This window comes from Excalfactoria chinensis, chromosome 2 (assembly GCF_039878825.1).
Source record: "Excalfactoria chinensis isolate bCotChi1 chromosome 2, bCotChi1.hap2, whole genome shotgun sequence".
NCBI classification, from domain to species: domain Eukaryota; kingdom Metazoa; phylum Chordata; class Aves; order Galliformes; family Phasianidae; genus Excalfactoria; species Excalfactoria chinensis.
Genome location: NC_092826.1, coordinates 110,020,761 through 110,039,214, shown reverse-complemented (window position 1 = coordinate 110,039,214; position 18,454 = coordinate 110,020,761). Strand labels below are relative to the sequence as shown.

At 34.4% G+C, this 18,454-nt stretch overlaps 1 protein-coding gene across 2 annotated transcripts in view; it reads right to left on the bottom strand.

The window, feature by feature from the left end:
- The window catches only part of KCNH8 (potassium voltage-gated channel subfamily H member 8), a 154,614-nt gene that overhangs the window by 12,258 nt on the left and 123,902 nt on the right, over window positions 1–18,454 (bottom strand). For both annotated transcript variants that reach the window (XM_072328773.1, XM_072328772.1), the window contains 2 exons: window positions 18,020–18,234; window positions 716–754 (listed from right to left, as the gene is read on the bottom strand). In XM_072328773.1, coding sequence (XP_072184874.1) covers window positions 716–754; window positions 18,020–18,234 — 254 coding nt within the window. The remainder of the gene's footprint in view (window positions 1–715; window positions 755–18,019; window positions 18,235–18,454) is intronic.

Here is an 18,454-nt window from a genome sequence, read left to right as displayed (position 1 = left end):
CATTTGGGGGATTTATCTGAATGTTCTAAGCTCCCATCAGTATCTAAATATTTTGCATCATAGGTTTAATTTTGCTGTGTAATACAGCACATTTCCATTGAGTTAATGTTTTTGTCTTATTATTATTCTTTGGCAGATACAGTGAACTAGGCGTCTTCAATCTGAGGTTGATAAGGTAAGAATTTTAAAAAATTTCAAAAGGACTTGTTTAGAAGAAATAGAATAACAGCCTTGCTGTTAACTGTAATAGCCACCCGAAGGCTGACATAAGGATCAAATTGTATACGATGTGGCTGTCACGCAGCCTACTCTCTACAGAGAATGAATGTTATCCATGTTTAGGACTTTGGCTTGAGGAACAATTTATTTAAAATGCAAGTGTTATATCAGGATATCCAAACTCAGCACCTGGAAAAAGAGATTATAAGCAGTTGGTTGTGGTGTTCAGGGATATGATTTAGCAGAGGGTTGTTAGAGTTAGGGTACTATGGTTAGGCTGCGGTTGGACTTGATCTTCAAGGTCTTTTCCGACCTGGGTAATTCTGATTCTGTGATTCTATGAAATGGATAGTGCCACAACTATCTGTAGGATGCTGCTTTAAGATTCATTTTGAACACAGTGAGGTCACTTGGAGTTTTTCCAACTTTGCTCTGTCTGTAACTATGTGCATGTTTCAAAGTGAAGCTCTGATGATTTAAAATGAAGGTAACATACCTGAGATAACGTAGACTTGTTTGATAATTTCGATATTACCTGAAACAAAACAAAACAAAAAAGGTACCAAATATGTGCATCTGCACAGTACTGGCTTCCAAGAACATGCAAACATCTTAACCAAAATATTTATGTTGTTACAAAAGGAGAAACTCATGGTAAACCAGCTGTATTGAATTAGACATAGCACTGAAAAATGACATACTGCCAGAAAATAAAGATTTTTCTTTCATAAGAAAAAAAAAATGAATTTTACAAAAACAAAAACAAAACCATTTTTTTAATTTACAAAAATGTTGGACTAAATCTCCAAGTCTCTGAATGAATGTAGATGGGCAAACATATGTCTCATGAGGCTCGGTGTTGCTTTAATGGAATCCCATGCAGACAGATGGTTCAACTTTGCCCCATCTCTTTGTAGTTTTAGCTCCTAAACCAGTCTAGTGCTTACATCTAGATGATCAAATTGTTTCATAAAAACCTGAATTTCTGCTCTAGGGACTTTTAAGCCAGCGTAAGGGACTGAAGAAAGTAGGACCAATATAATCCTCAGGGACACTCATGCATAAAATCTGTTCAAGGCCTTGAAATTTTCCCTACTTCAATTATACAAAAAACAAAAGCAAATAAATGATTTGTGATTTTAATTAACAATTTCCAATAAAATCTGCAGGAACTACTGACTGCTGTATGATATGAATGTTCTGTTCTTCATTGAGATGTCTATACTTTGACCGCAGACAAGTCACTAAGCCTGCATGCTATATTAAGAGGAATATTTCAGTCTGCCAGGCAGAAATTTCAGGAGTGATTTTCAACCTTCACATTCTCTGTATACTGACATAAAAAAATCTTTAATACCCATGAATTTTATGTGATTTAATTTTTCTCCTTTCTTATTTTTTTTTCTTCTTCACAAATCTTTTACGTTAACCTGAAAACTGCTTTGCAACTGGCTGTAAAAGTGATGGTCTTAGTACTGGTAAAATGCATGACTACACATTATTTAATTTCATGTAAGCAGAAATCCTTCTCCACAAATAACAAGCCTGTAGCAGGTGTATCAATAAACTTCGTAATAACACTCTAGTACCTCCAAACAGAACAAATGCCATAATTAGGCAATGTAAATAAAATAACTGCTGTGTTCTTCCTGAATTAGAAAAAGTGCTAGATGATATTAACAGATCATCAGATCTCAGATAATGATGTTTCCCAGCTTGACTTGTAATGTATGCCAATTTAAGAAGCATTCAGGAGAACAGTAAACTGGAAATGTATTTATTTATTAAAGTTGTTTTAAAACATCAGACCTAGGAAGTACTATTGGCTCTCTTTGCACATATGTTGAAGCAGATTAATTTACAGTTGTTCTCAGAACTTTGGGACCTCTGTTTGGCATCTAGGCACAGGTGCAGAATGAATGTTAAATAGCAGCCTTAATTAAAAATCCAAGCCAATACCAAACATTATCAGCTAACATTAAGTAAGTCTGGAGTATGAATTTGCCTGCTTCAGGCTTTAGGAGGGACTTTTCATTTGTTCTCTGTAATACAAGCGAAGATCTCTTCTCACTTGACTTAAATTTTTCTTCTGAGCCTACCTGTACATTCCTGTTTTACATCTTGAAAACAGAAACAAAGAAATCACTATGTGAATATCTCTCAGATGTCCCAGTGTTGTCCCCACATAACCACTGTTTTCTTTTAGCTAGGCTTTCAGCTCTACAACTCTGTTAATACACTACTATGAGAATTCTTTCTTGTGACTTTTAACATCGCATCTTTTTCATGTAAAAACAAGCTCCTGGGTTTTATATCATAGCAGTTGCAAGACCTCAAGAGTTCTCAAGTCTAAAAGCTTTCATAACAACGCCCTTCTCACTCTTCCTGCAAAAATATTGCTTTTAAAGAGAAAGATAAAAGATAACCACAAGAACCTGGACAAAGCCAGAAGATAGTAACAGGTAGCAAATGTAAAAATGTAAAACCATGGACGTACTTTTAACTCAAAGTATGTTCTAGAGTAAATAATTAGGAAGAACTGTCCTAGTCTTTAAACTGTTAAAAATTTATCTTTACAGCAACACACTGATGTATGTTATTTAAAATCCCTTTTTTCATTCTTACATAAGAGAAAGGATGAAAAATAGGTCACATTCTTGTCTTTTAAAAGAAAGTGAAAATTTGTTTCAGTAAAGGCAGATGAAAGACAAACACAAGTATATTCTCTGTTTTGTACTAGGAAGAAAAAAGGTCTCGTATAATCCAATTCATTTCTTTAATTTCAGCCCTGGTGTCTAGTAAAACAAGCTATTAAATTTAATTTCATTAGATAAAACTATAACAGATCATGCAGTAAAAACAAAATCATCAAATTCTTCTATGAATGTATTTGCTTTTGTACTTGTTTAATAAGTTAATATAGAAATCTTAAAAATGTAGCAGTCTTTATCACTTCTTATTACAAGCAGGAAAATAACATTTTCATATATGAAAACAGTAGTGGTTTTCTTTCAAAAGCTGGTAATCTGAGTATTCTTCCAGGATCAAGAGTCAGTAATCCTTAACAGAAGAATTTCTTTGGGGACTTGCAGCTAAAGCAAGTCCTTAGATGTACAATGATTTAAGATGAATTCAAGTGATAAAGCCCGCTAGTAAGAAATATATAGCTAAATTTGGTGCTAACACATTAAATGCTTAGGTAAGTAAATTTCTATTTTGGGTGCTCAGAAGAATGTTGTCCTCTTAAGTGCCTTCATACCTATTCCCTTTGTGGGAAGTAGGAACAGGAAAGAAACACTTTCACTGAATTGCTTGTAAGACTTGTCTCCTAAAATATATCAATAATGTTATGTTATTAAGGGGTCAAAAGGATGAAATACATTTTCTGGAAAGGATTTGAAATCAAACTAGAATACAAATGTTCTTCATCAGCATTTGGAAGCAGTAAAAACCTATTTAGAAGCATTGACAATACCAGGAGATAAAAAAGAACACATACCATATGTTCTATTCTTTCAAAATTACTGTATGATAATGGAAAAGATACAAATACATAATAAGGGATTAATGTACCACTGAAAAGCTTAATGCTTCACATGTTCAGTCATCAGTTTTACATAACTGGGAAATTTTTCAATGAGCTATCGCAAATCCCTTAATTCATGAGAGTCACAGACACTCAAAGAATCTCTTAGGTTAAATATGACTGTTTTACTGAACAACACACTGCTCCTCTCTTAATTATTTATTTATTTTTACGAGTTTCTGTAACTGGTTCATTAGCTTATCCCCGTATTCTTCCCGGATTCCTTTTTATCTATTATCTTTGCATAACAGGTAAGGATTACTTATTTTTTTGGGAGCAGATGCTTTCAGCATTCACTGATCCTAATTACTGCATAAAATTCAATTAACAGCAAAAATTGCACAGATCTGCTGTCAGTACTTTATTTTACATGACCAAAAAACAGAACTGTCATGAGATCTTGAGTCTTAATTTTTAAGTCTTTATCCTTATCCGCATCGTTTAAACACATTGTTATTGACCTTTTTGTTGTGGTTAGCTTTGGCTAAGTGATGACATCTTTTTTGTTGTTGTTGTTTGTTGTTGTTGGTTTTTCTTTTTGTTTGTTTGTTTTGTTGTTTTTCATTTGAAAAATCATTTTCAAATTTCTCATGTGAGAATCTTATATTTAACATTAGAAGTTTAAATTTCATACATTTATTTAAAACTTAGAGGTTAATATCATGTAACTAATTAACTTATATCATGAACTGAATAAATCATAAATTTATATGATATGTCATTCTTTTTTAACTTTTGTAATTTGTTTCTCTCTCTTCTATCCCCCAAAACAAAGTGATGTCCCATTCTGCTCTGATACATTTCTTTCACGACAAATCCAGTATTAATTAATTAAATAAAAAAGTACACAAATTTAAACACTCCCACTCACCAAATAAATAAAAATAAGAAGACACTGCTAGTAAGGTCAAAAGGAGACAGAAGATGGAACTGTTAAAATAGAGAGTAGATCTAGCACTGGCTGTATATTGCTCTGGCAGGCTGCGCTTCTGGAAAAGCTTAGAGATTTTGGTATATAAAAGGAGTAGTGGAAAAGACTTTTCAATATTCCTACTGCTAGATCACATTCTGCAAAGACTTACACAATATCAATTGAAAATTTCAGGAGGAGAGTAAACTCTTTGAAAGGGCTGATAATACCAGGACAAGGGGAAATGGATTTAAGTTGAAACAGGGTAGATTAAGGTTGGATGTTAGGGGGAAGTTCTTTCCTAGGAAAGTGGTGAGGTACTGGAACAGGCTGCCCAGGGACGTTGTGGATGCCCTGTCCTTGGAGGTGTTCAAGGCCAGGTTGGATGGGGTCCCTGGGCAACCTGATCTAGTAAACATGGAAGTTTAGTGGCTCTGCCAGGCAGGGGGGTTGGAATTTCATGATCCTTGAAGTCCCTTCCAACTTGGGTCATTCTATTCTATTCTATTCTATTCTATTCTATTCTATTCTATTCTATTCTATTCTATTCTATTCTATTCTAAAATACAATGATTTTAACATATTTCATAGTGACAGAATTCAGAATTCTTCCTCTTCCTCGAAATACTCAATTAAAGGCCTAACCTAATTCAACTTGAAAAATTCACATAAGTCTCTTAAATGTTTGTAGGACTGGTCCTATGAATTGTTACCTGATCAGACCCAAGATGAGGCTTTAGAATCTGTGCAAGTGTTGCTTCTAATTTTTAGAGTAAATCTTCATACTACTTTTTAAATAAATAATTGTATCTAGCTTCTGAAAAGGATCTTGAAAAGCAAAGATGAAGACAACATAAAGGATCTTGAAAAATACCCTCCCAATGAATTTTGTTTTCTACTAATTGCCTACTTTCAAGTACTCAGACTGTATTGCCAGCACTTACAGGTCAGATCAGTGAGACAAATGTTATAAACCGTAAGGAAGTCCAACCTTGTCCAGCTTTCTGAGTAAACCTTAGAAATCATGGACGGATAGAATGATATAATCATATAATAGAGTCATAGAATGGTTTGTATTGGAAGAGGTGTTAAAGATTATCTAGTTCCAATCCATTTCCCATGCACAGGGCTTCTCAGGACCCCGTGTAGCCTGGCCTTGTACACCTCCAGGGATGGGGCATCCACAGATTCTCTGGACAGCATTTTCCAGTGCCTCATCACCCACTGAGTAAAAAATGTCCTCCTAATGTCAGGTATAAATCTCCCCTCTTTTAGTTTAACGCCATTTCCCCTTGTCCTGTCATATATCAAAAGTCAGTCTTCCTCTTGTTTATAAGCTCTCTTCAAGTATACTGGAAGGACAAAATTAGGTCTTCCTAGAGCCCTCTCTTCGCCAGGCTATATATGCACAGCTCCTTCAGCCTTCTGTAATAGGAGAAGTACTCCAGCCCTCTGATCATTTCTGGTGCCCTTTTCTTGACCTGCTCCAATAGCTTCACATCTTTCTGTCTCAGGACCCCAGGCCCAAATGCAATACTCCAGATGGGGCCTCATGAGAATACAGTAGAGGTAGACACCTCTATCACCCTACTGGCCATGTCTCTTATGATGCAGCCCTGGAAATAGCTGGCATTGGCTTGTTTCAAGCTTTTCACCCACCAGTACCCCCAAGTCCTTCTCCACAGGTCACCTCTCAATGAATTCTTCTCCTAGTCTGTACCTGAGATTATCTCAAGACAAGTGCAATAGCTTGCATTTGGCCCTGCTGAATCTCACTAGGTTCTAATTTCTTAATAATGAATATTTTACTGTTTGGGTGATGAATATATTAACGTCTACTGAAAAAAGCAACTGAGCATAGATCTGATTCCTTGGTATATTTGGAACTAAAACTTTTGGGAAGACAGCACTCATACACAAAGTTTTAAAGCAATTCTCATGATTTCACCCCAGGGCAAGAAGTCATGTCCTGGCATATAAAGAAGTCACCTGAAGTATATAACCTTGTTAAGTAAGAAAGCCACCATAATTTCCTTCCCCTGAGATGCAATTTGTGTTTCATATAAACCCATAATACAGAAAAGCTGAGTGTGGAGGCTCTGAGAGCTCTTGACAGCTTTATTAATTAAGAAGTTCTCAATAGCTTAGAAACTAAGTTGATATAGATATTCAATAAGTGAGGGAGAGAAAAAAAAGAAGCTTCAGTTTTCAATGTTACAAAGCAAAAAACCTAACTAGTTGATACAGAAACCAAATATTGTTTGCTATACATTGTGATATATGATAATAATTATATAAAAACCTAATTTCTGTACAAGTAACTGTACAGAAAAGTCCAAAGTATTGCAAGTGTCACAGTACCTGATTTCAGACATTTCATTGAACATGACTCACAGAACGTTACAGCCTTTCTTACTTTGCTCTGTATTGAGACATGCTCTGAAGAATGGCAATGTAAACTCTTTAAAGGTTGAAAGAACATGACTTAACAAGATTTTTTCACACAGTGTAAGGTTGCAAAGTTCATATAATAGTAAAAAATGACAATATTAAACCTATTAAAACAATTTGCATCTTCGATCTAGGAAAAACCATATTTATTTTTTTAGAGCAAAAAATTTCTTTGATCTCTCTATATTTGCAAGTGTATTAAAAAGAAAAGTACAAGAACTTCTAAAAACCTTCATGAAAATTCTGTCATTCCTGAATCTCAGTGCATTTCCAACCAACAGAAAAAATTTTTGATGCCCATGGTATTTCATGAGTCCATTGCCTTCCAGACTGCATCTCCACTGGTCCTCTATATCCTATAGACTCCTCCAGATGAATTCATATTCTTGCTAACATTAACTTTCTGTCACATAAGCTAGTTATTTTGCCTGTCAATTTCACAAGAAATACACTGGAAACAAGAATAAGAGTCTAGGCCTTAAGCCTACCTTTTTTAACTGACAGTTGCATAGTCAAACACAGAAGGAACATGGATAACTCGGGGGAACAAAAAAAATCCAACAGAAATTTTATTAATAGTGGGTTTGGCCTGAAAAAAATATACATTCCAGTACTATTTCTGGCATTATCTCCAAGATAGTAGTTTCATAATATAAGACCCTTTGGAAAGGTTCCGAAGCCAAAGCTTCCCGAGAAAAGGATCCAGCAATGTTTTCACCATTTCTAATAGACTGTAAAAAATCTGTGAGCCATAGTTATATTAATGACAATAATAAATCTTTCTTGGAGTCTTGAAATATGAGAAAATATGCCTACATTAATTTAGATAAAATTTCAGACAAGGCAGAAGGAACAGAAAATGACTGAAAATAAAGCTGATTAATTAACACAGAGTAGTTTCAATCCAAAGGGATTCATTCAGTCCCACATACCCTATGTAAGTATTGTCACTCTGTAAGTAATAACACTTAAGAAATCAATGAGCTTTACTCTTTAGACCAAAAAGACAACCTGGCAGTGAAAATCCTCATCCATAAAATCTGCTTCAGCTTTAGAATGATATTCTGCTGCATGGTTTTATTGGTTAATCCTTTGCCAGCACCCTTCAATAGCTCATAAATGTGCCTTTAATGTACTTAGGAGGTGACCTTAATTTTCTACACACATACAGCAGTATCTCTAAATCTATAGTATCACCATAAGGTGCTAATTCTGTTCTTTCAGGTTTACATATGCAATAAATTAATGCTTCTTTTAGAAGCATAGAAAGAAGAAGATTTTGAAAACAGTTATTAAATGGTCAGCTCTCAAAAAATTACTTCATTTTACTCATCAGCCAACAAATATGAGGAAAGTACATCAGTTAGCTCTGTAGCAAACATAACTTTCCAGGTGATATTTTGGATCCATTTGCAGAATAGGCTTATCTAAGAAGATATGAAATAGAGATGCGGGGAACATCCAAGCTGAAGAACAAACTTTTGTTTACTGCTGATTTTTTTTGTTTCCACTTTTTCCCTGATCTCCCAGAGTGTTCATCGATGGTGTCTACTCCTAAATACGTACTACATACATAGTACTGTACTAAACATACTGTATCTTTAAAAATACTGCAATTACATATTTGACAGTAAAGTCATTAAAATTTATCAGTGTGGATCTATAAGTCTTGGCTATGAGCTATGTTTTCAGTCAGGTTCCATTTACATTTGTATAGATAATTTCTGTAGCTCTGGGTTTACTGAGTGAAAGTACAGATTATTAAAAAAGTATTCAAATATTTAGTTTTATATAAGTAAAAGAGTACATTTGTATATATTAAAAAATGTTTTTCACTTTTATATGATTTTATAATTTTGAGCAGAGGGGAAGCTGTTCTTCAGAGGCTTCTTTCAACCTCAGCTGTTCCACAAATATACAAACTTTAAAAGAAATGCACGCAATAAAATTGAGAATGAATTCTTATTTGACACATAAGTTGCACTGATTACTAGCAATTTGCTCAAAGACTGGACCATATTTAATTTCACATATTTTACTGATATAGGAACTTTAACATATAAGCCATCCTTCCATCCTCAGTGTACATCCAGATAGACCATATCTGCAGTGTGTATCATAAAGAAAGCATTGAGGTATTTTCCTTTCCTTCATAAATTAGTCTTACTTTACAAATAATAAAAGGACAGGTTACAGTAGGACTACTTCTAAACTCAAGGCCACTTTTTGGTCATTGCTACATCAGTTGTTAAAGCAACTATGGAGAAAAAAGACATATTTACTTTCAAACTGTTGTAAGGCAGAACGTACATTAAGATCATTATTCCCCACTTTTTCCAATGCAGAAACAAATATTGAGCATATAAAAATCATAAAGTTATAATATCATTATCATACTGTCCTAAGGCACAATGAATTATACTGGAAAAAATTTATCGTCCAGCATGCCTCTGTAAGTAAAATAGCAATATGGTTAACTTCGAAATCAATACTTTTTGAAAGATGGGAGCATTTTATGGATAAAATACTGTTTAACACTGTTTTATATTCTCCTCATACTAGTGTCTAAAAACATCAATAAGCTGCTTTTCTAGCCTGATTTTTTTTTTTCAACATGTAAACCTCTGTTTAAGCTTTATAATCTGATGCAGAATGCAATAATCCCAGGAAGTGAAACAAATGAGAATGAAGAGTGTTCAAAGTGACTCAAAATCTAAATTTAGAAGTAGTTTTTACTGCTTACTTAAAATTTAATGTAATTACAATGAAAATTGTTTGAGTTTGTCTAGAATATTCTAACACACAATTGTGAATATCAGTTATCTATATATACATTGAATAGTCCTGTTATATGTATAAGAAATTATGATAATTTCTTTCTCTTTACCCATTCTCAGGAGTAAGAGAGCACTCACAGGATAAGCATCTTAAGATGGGTCGCATGTATATACTATAGTCCTAGACAAAACTAAATGGACTATTTTTCTCTCCTCCCCTTCAGCCTCTTCAGCATCTTGTGGGACTTTGCTCCATTTGTTTTGGCTTAAAATAGAAAAGATTTGGGAAAAAAAAAAAAAAAAAAAGCAGGAATTAATTAAAAAAAAAAAGAAAATTAAAAAGAAAAAGGAAAGGATAACTGATTGCATCAGTAAGTTACAGTAAGATGAATTTTCTAATAGGAATATCATCACAGATCAGAGGAATGAACTATCAGAGAGAGAAAAAATGAGAATATAAATGGCATGGAACATAATGTTGTTATTTTTGAAAATATTAGAAAGACTGAAGGCTACAGAACTGATCCTGGAACATACCAACAGTAAAAAATTCCTGATACTAGGAAAGAAAATGAGAAGATCACCAAGCCTGAAAGAAAAATGTTATATTAGTCCATCATTTTTGAATTATCTTTCTTTATTACATTATTTCTCAGTGGTATATCATATTGAGAGATTTAATAGAAGTAGGTTAGTGAGATTATCATCTTCCTGTCTTGAGGGGCACTGAGTGAACTGATGACTGAAAGGCACCACACAATGTGGGCATCAATGACTGCAAGTAAACAGGCTTCATGAGTTAGCAGATAACAAAAAGGAGTGAAACCTGACTTGTGCTATAGATCCAGGTCAGCCATGCTCCTGTACTAATTGATACAGCTAATTGCCAGGCAGATAAAACATAAGAACTGTAAAACAGCAAAAGGAGGAAGATACTGCAGCAGCCTCAACTATCCGAAAATAGTATCCACCTAATACAGCCAAAGCTCCACCGGAACATGATTAGTGGCATGAATACAGGTAGGACACCTGTGGAATGTCTTTCAAAGCACTAGATCATGGATCCAGTTCCCAAACTTCTCACTCATTTAAAATCAGGTGAAGGAACCTGTTTACATCACTACAATCCTGAGCCTTGTTCCATAAAAATATGCAAACTGAGCTGTGCAAGTAAGGTTGTATGCCTAGCTCAGCAACAGGGTAATTTATTTTTGAAGATGGAGGAAAACAAAATGAGAAACTTGTACTATTTGAGAAAGTGCTGAGCAATATTTCACAGTAACACTATTGTAGAGCAGTCCATGCGTACAGGCAGGTAAGAAAACTACACTAGTGGACACATCAGGAGATGTGTCAGTGTTAATTGTACAGTCATGATTTTATAGTGATTTTAAGTTTTGAAAGAGGAGAACATTCATTCTGTCATATACTGTACCATCTGAGAAGATGTGGGGTTTTCACAGTGCACCTCGTGAAAAGGAGAAATGGGAATTCAGTGTGCAATAGGCAGAATGCAGCAGATGTGCAGCCATCAGCCACTTAATTTAGTCACACTAACAGAACAACAGGAATTTGTTCTGTGTGGCTGCCAATTGCAGGTAATGAAGAGCAATCTAAGGTGCTTTATTTTTCATAATAATAATGAAGGTAGAGCATTAGTTTTCTTCTGCTTTCTGATTTATTCACTTGTGTATCCCACTTGTTATAACAGAACTTTCAGAGAAATACATACACAAAAAAATGCTGGACTGGTCCCTCATTTTGCAGCATTTGTACCTGCTACACAGACAGTAAACACCAGTGAGTCACACCTATATTTATAGCTCATGATATAAAAAATGGCAAGCATTCCTCGAAGTTTTCCAACCATATTCATAAATACTGCTTGCTAAATTTTCTAACATAAGCCACTCCTTTATACACAGTAATATGGCAAAATCATCTTCCATGTCAAAAAGATGGTTGAAATTATTTGGGAAATACATGAGAAGTACTCACTTTGAAAAATATTTTGCACCTTTTAACTATTCTGCAGTGTACTGGGTGAGCTGTGATTTAGTCTGGAGTGGATGAATTATGACTAAATGCAGCAGTGTAGTAATAGTTCATAAGTCAATATTTAAATATGTGTTTTTAATTACAAACACAAAAAATAACTCTCCAAATTGCTAATTTTTTTTTGCTTTAAAAGTTAAGCACATCATGTAGCTTGAAGTTTCTGTCACATTTTCTTACCTTGCTATCTTTGCCAAAATTAGAAACAACTATTTGCATAAAAGCATCCTTATTCTTTTTTCCTTCATAGAAATAGAATTGAAAATAAGATAACTTTGATCTGTTTCTTTAAAAATAAATAAATAAATAAATAAAAATAAACTATTTAAAATGCAGACAGTAAAAATGTATTAAAAAAAAAAAACAAGAAAAAACTGTTACTCAGATTCTACTACTGGTAAATAACAGTCAATGAAATATGTAAGAGGTGGAACGTCTATTATATTGAATAACAACATTCATACACTGAAAAGAGCTATAATTCAATATCTAAAAATCCAAAGAGGCAAGAATCAATTTATGTTAAATAAATAATCTACTGGATGAAAACCAGACTGTGGATAGGCAGATTTTCAGATAATTTTTTTTTGCACGCATTCAAAATATCTTTTCCTCTATCCATTTTTTTTTTTTTTTTTTTTTTTTTTCTGCTGACAGGAACAAAAAGCATAAATTGACAAAACCAAGAAAAGATGGAAGTCCAGAAATTAATCAGTCTAGCAGTAAAGTGGAATGACGTATGTGCTTTAAAAGACATGGTTAATTCCCTGTTGGAGTGAGCTAGAAAGCTCTATTCAGAGTAGAATGTGGAGATATTTTTCTTCCCAAACTGCGATCTGTTTTTTGTAAAAGCTTAGATCTTTTTTCACCTTTAAGAAAAACTGGTTTTACCAATTATGATATTTCCCAGAGAAAAGGAGAGTTTTCTCCTGTAACGTGTTCAGTATTGCTAATAGCAACATGAGCTTTATTGTATTAAAAACAAACAAACAAACTCAATTCAGTCACTAAAATTTAATAACTTCTAAATACCAGCCTCTCCAAAGAGCAAGCATCAAGTCCAATTTTGTCAGACAATGGGAAAAAATCTCACTGCTACAATTAGACACTGTGTTCCCAAATGGAGGAAGAAACAACCATTTTTCTAGTGCAAGCTTTGTCATCTTCTTTTATTTACACTGTGAATGCACTCCAGCGAAGTACTTTCACCTCTTTCAGAACAGCATGTTGACCATTGAGGGTAGGGACCAGAAAAGATCTCTGTAAGAGGTGAAGTACTACTTTAAAAGTTATTAAAGAAAAAGTATAAAGTTATTAATTACAAATCCTGTCTACAAATAAATAAGTTTGAATCTTCAGGTATGTCATCCTTTCTTTTAGAAAATGACACGTACTGATAGTGCTCTGGTAAGTCAAAGATGCATATGCCTGCATGTGTCTTATTTTCCTCTGGGACTTCGTTACAGCTTGAGGGTTAGCATAGATGTCAAGGAAGCCTCTTGTACTTTGCATCAGTCTGGTTGTAATTGGCCTTTGCTGTTTTCTTTTTGATGAATTGTGACACTTCTCTGCAGACACATGGAATGACTATGTAGGTTGCTGAGAAAGTAATGTCACCTATTTATTTCCATGGAAATTACCATAGGTACAATAACCACAATAATACCATTTGTTGGAACAAATTCTCAGCTACAGAATACTATTTTTCAACATAGTCACCACAATTAGGTATGCATTTTCTCTAATGGTGAACAAGGGCTTGCATGCTGTGATCATAAATATCTGCATTAGTGGAAGTGACCCACTGTTTCACAGCTGCTGTGATGGTATAATTACTAGGAAAATGTTGTCCACACAGTCCATCTTTAATTGACCCAAGCAGATGTAAATCTGAAGGCACCAAATCTAGACTATACAGCAGGTATGGCGGGACAGTCCATCCAAGCCTGGCAATGTGCTCCACAGTCTGGTATGGGGCCTTGCATTACTTGCATGTTGCAAGAGAGAGATAGTTGTCTTCTCTGGCTTGACTCTGCAAATATGAGCCTTCAGCTTATAGCAGTCAAATGTAAGACTCAGAGTTGATGGTTTTCCAGGTTCCAGGAAATCCAGAAGGATCACCCTTTACTTATCCCAAAAGACAGTGAACAACAATTTACCTACTAAGAACTAAATCTTGAATTTTTTCTGCAATGTGGAATTATGTCGCCACTCCATGTACTGCCATTTTTACTTCCGTTCATAGCAGTGAAACCAGTTCTCATGAATGGTAATCCAGGAATAAGATCCAGAAAATTGTCACCTTCCACCTTGTATTGGTTTAGTAGGTCCTGATGAATTTGTATACAGTGTTCTTTCTGTTCTTGTGTGAGCATTCATGGGAACAACCTGATATTGCCACCATCATTTCCAAAGCACTGAAGCTTTGTACACAGCTAACTGAACTGTGTGAATGAGCTGATTGAGGCACTCTCCATTTCATGGCATAACAGTTGTGCATGGCCATCTGGAATGTGGCTTGTCTTTCAGGTCACTGTCGTCAATGATGAAATGCACTGCTCACCTTACTGTGCTAAGATCCACAACTTGGTCTCCATGAACATTCCACAAATGTCAATTAAAGTTAATGGGCGACACTTTTTCTTCATGGAGAAATTCAGTTCCACACTTTTGCTTCATATGTACTTCATATAGACACCACTTTGTCAGACTGACCCTGTGCTGCCATCTGTAGCAACTCTGACATCATGAGCCATCATAATAAAAAGAAGGCATTGCTTTCAGAGCAGCCCTCACAGTGACAGCAAATGGTTACCAAGTCAACAAAGATATTGTGAAAATATTTATCTAAGTTTCTTAAAAGATAATAAAAAAAAAGTTATGATCATCTGTTACTTTTTAAAACACTTTCCAGGTCTGGTGGATAGCAAAATTAGTTGCAGTTTCTTTCATATAATTGTATTTCACATTGAAAGAAACAACTTCTGACTGCCTAGCTTTATCAAATCAGACATCTGACTCTCTGCCTGCTGTGTATGCAGTCTGTAGTATACAGTGCAAGAAGTCCTGTGGGTGAGGGGATGTTGAAATCTGTGTCACCTAGCAAACTATCTCATGACTATGATATCAAAGACCTAGAAAAATTGGCTGAAAGGCCAGCATGACTAAATTGTTTTAATGTCACAACTTCAGCAACCAAACAAATCAGTCTTTTCTCAGTGTGCTGAGATTATATTGTACATCTACAGGAATTAGTTTTTCCATTAAAATTTGGTAAAGATAACAAAGGATAGAAAATATGTAATCAACAATAAGACTTCTTCCTAATTCACATCTTGCTGTAATAAGAACATATGAAAAGATGGCATAATAGTAGTGCTAGTGTGATTGCACATCCATTAAGTGTTAAATTCATGAATCATTGAAGTACTTCTGTCTTCAGAGCTACTACCAAGACCTTTCGAAACTTTATTTCTCTTTCTCTTTCTGTTTCTGTTACTCATTAGAGGCTGAAATAGTTACACAATTGCCAGTTCCTGTACTGAAAATCTCCTGATCTTCTCTTTTATAATTACTTAAACAACATTTTCTATCTTTCTATAACCAAATAGCTGCATGTTCTTCTTGTTACTGCCTACAGATATTCTTCACTTTACTGAAAAGAGTCGTAGATATGGAGTCAGGAGCCTTTACCACCGTTATTCCATACATAGATTTTACTGCATATGCATCCCATCCTATGCATACTTTTAAACCTCTAAATGACCCAAGAAAGCAAGTATAAATAAATAAATAAATAAATCCTAGAAATCTCTGTGTGGTGGGTATTTATACATCCTGGTGCTAAGTATCCAGCTTTGACAGTCCAGGATCAGGAAAATCCCAATTAATTCTGTCCCTTTTTGATCTACCTGGTTGCCATTCACTTTGAAACTTTTACTCAGTTTTGTGTGCAATGAGAGGCTGATGATTGGAAATCTGCAACTTAAGGCACTTTAGGTTATCTGTGACTAAAACAGCAATAATGTTTTAGGTAAGGTCTAAAAGGCACTAGGTAAGTCATCCTATTTCAGTCTGCATTTCACTCAACTCTAGTGTGAAAAGCACTTGACAAGTGGGGAAATACTCTTTCACTTTGTACCTCGGCTGATCCTAAATACTGTTACTGATAATTTTTCAGGCATTAAATTCACATTCATTTAAAACATTAAATGAAGAGGAGTGAGAAACTGACTTATTCAAAAAAATCAATCTATTGTTAAACCATGGAAAAACTCTCAAAATCTCCACAAAGCTGCAGAACTAATACATACACAAAAGCAAAATATTCCTATCTTAGGGTATTCAAGATAGTATCACAGCTGCCAAATTCTCCAATAGTACAGTTCTCAAGTCATAGTACTATGTTTAAAAGATGTCATATTTTCATAGATGCAAATTTTAAATTTTAATTCTGAAAGCCTTCTTAATCTTCTGAGAGAGTAAACTATCAGTTAATACACATTATGTGAAAGTTTTATTCATGAAGATATGGTATATTCTAATAATTGCATCCTTTAAGTTTGCAAAGGAAACAGGCATCTCTGTTACTGACATAGCCATTGCTCCTTATTTGGAGAGAACACATCTGGGGGAGCAATTTTTTCCACCTATATCTGCTCTTCATTCTGACTGACAAGTAAAGTGATTGGATCAGAAATCAGATGAGCTTGAACAAGATCAGTTCAGCTGATGCTAACCAGTGTCAGGCTCTTTTATTTTCCTTTAATTTTAAAATAAAGGATCATACCATGAAAATACAGTGCACATTCACAAACTATAAGAATATTTTCCTCTTTAAAGCAGTAAAAGTTCTGTAATATTTTCTTCAGTGCTTTAAACCCCATCTGAAGTGAGAGAGAGGAAGATCTTACTCTGCACTCTTATGACTCATTCTCATCTGCAAATCTGTGCATCACTCAACTACCTCCAGTTGGAAGGAGCCGTCCATGATTTTATAAAGGTTGGATGTGTATGTAACTGGTATATGAAACCATATATTCATACCATATATTCAACCATATATTCAGCATACATAATAGAACTGAGACAATACCATCCAGCCTAGAAGCAAACCAGACTTCATAACAGGGAGTGGCTGCCTATCCTACATGGAGGATAACAGCCCCAGAAAATGGAGAATTTCTGAGTCTTGCACAAATTTTTAGTGTCTGCCAAAGCATTTAGCACTACATTCATACCCTATCTTGTCCCTAGGCATGCACTTTCAGCTCTGCCTCTCTCTGTAGAATATGGAGAAGCACAACACAAAGACTAAACACAAAATTTGACCATACTTATTATTAAGATTGGGTTAACCCAGGCCTCACAACTGCTATATATTCACATGATACTTCAGAAAAGGAGAGCTTCAATAAAAGTTTTTTGGTATTAAAATCTAAATGTGCATTTGATACATAATTTCAGTGAATATATTTTGCTAAATCTATCCTGGAGTCTTTCTTGTTTCTTGTTTCGTATTAAGTTTCCTATTGCAATGCAAAGACACATTCTAGTAAAGTAGAATGAGAAACAACTGTTTCTTGTATGGAACATATAAAAATGTTCTTAACTTTGAGATGATGAAATGAAAGTTCACTAGACTGGCAAATGATATTTTTGGAAACAGAAAGGAAAATATCTTTACTTGGACATCTGCTTTATACAACTATGAATTACTTGTAAACGTAAGGAAAAAAGGGACAAAATAATCAAGAAGAATGTTCTCTATAAAATGATGTTTTCTACTGAAAAATGAGAGACACAAAATATATTCTATATTTATGATCTGACTGTCAGATCAACAACTAATATAGACTGAATTATCAAACAAATTGAACAAGCGGTCCTTTTAGTGTATATTATATATATATGTTATAAATATATGTACTATTTCTTTACTGCAAAACAATTATGATTACCAGGTAAAGCATGAAAAATACTTTGAAGTAAATATCTGCAGAGATGTATAAAAATACTTACATCACTTTCATGGCCTTCTCTTAAATTGTAAGTGAGATCATGCTGTATGTCTTCAACAAACTTGTGAGCATACTCTGGGTAAAGATCGAGTACTTCAAAGAGACCTTTGAGGATAATGCATTGGAGGTCACAGTATGTTAGAGCTTTAACATCTGCATTTGTTTTAATGACTTGATCCCTAATGGATAGGTTTGCTCCAATTAAATCTCCTTTACCTAAAAAAAAAAAAAAAGGAAAAAAAAATCAACTTCAAAGCAATGTAGTTCTTGACTACTGTTTAGTTATTACTGTAACTCTGTTTAGCAATTGCTAAATTTTAAAACCCATAGATGTAATGAATTTTTACAATTAATAGCTTTCAAAAGTATTGCTATATAAGAGCTGCTTGTTTTTCTTTGATTCTCTCTCCTTTTGTTCTGTTTTGTTTTGTTTTGT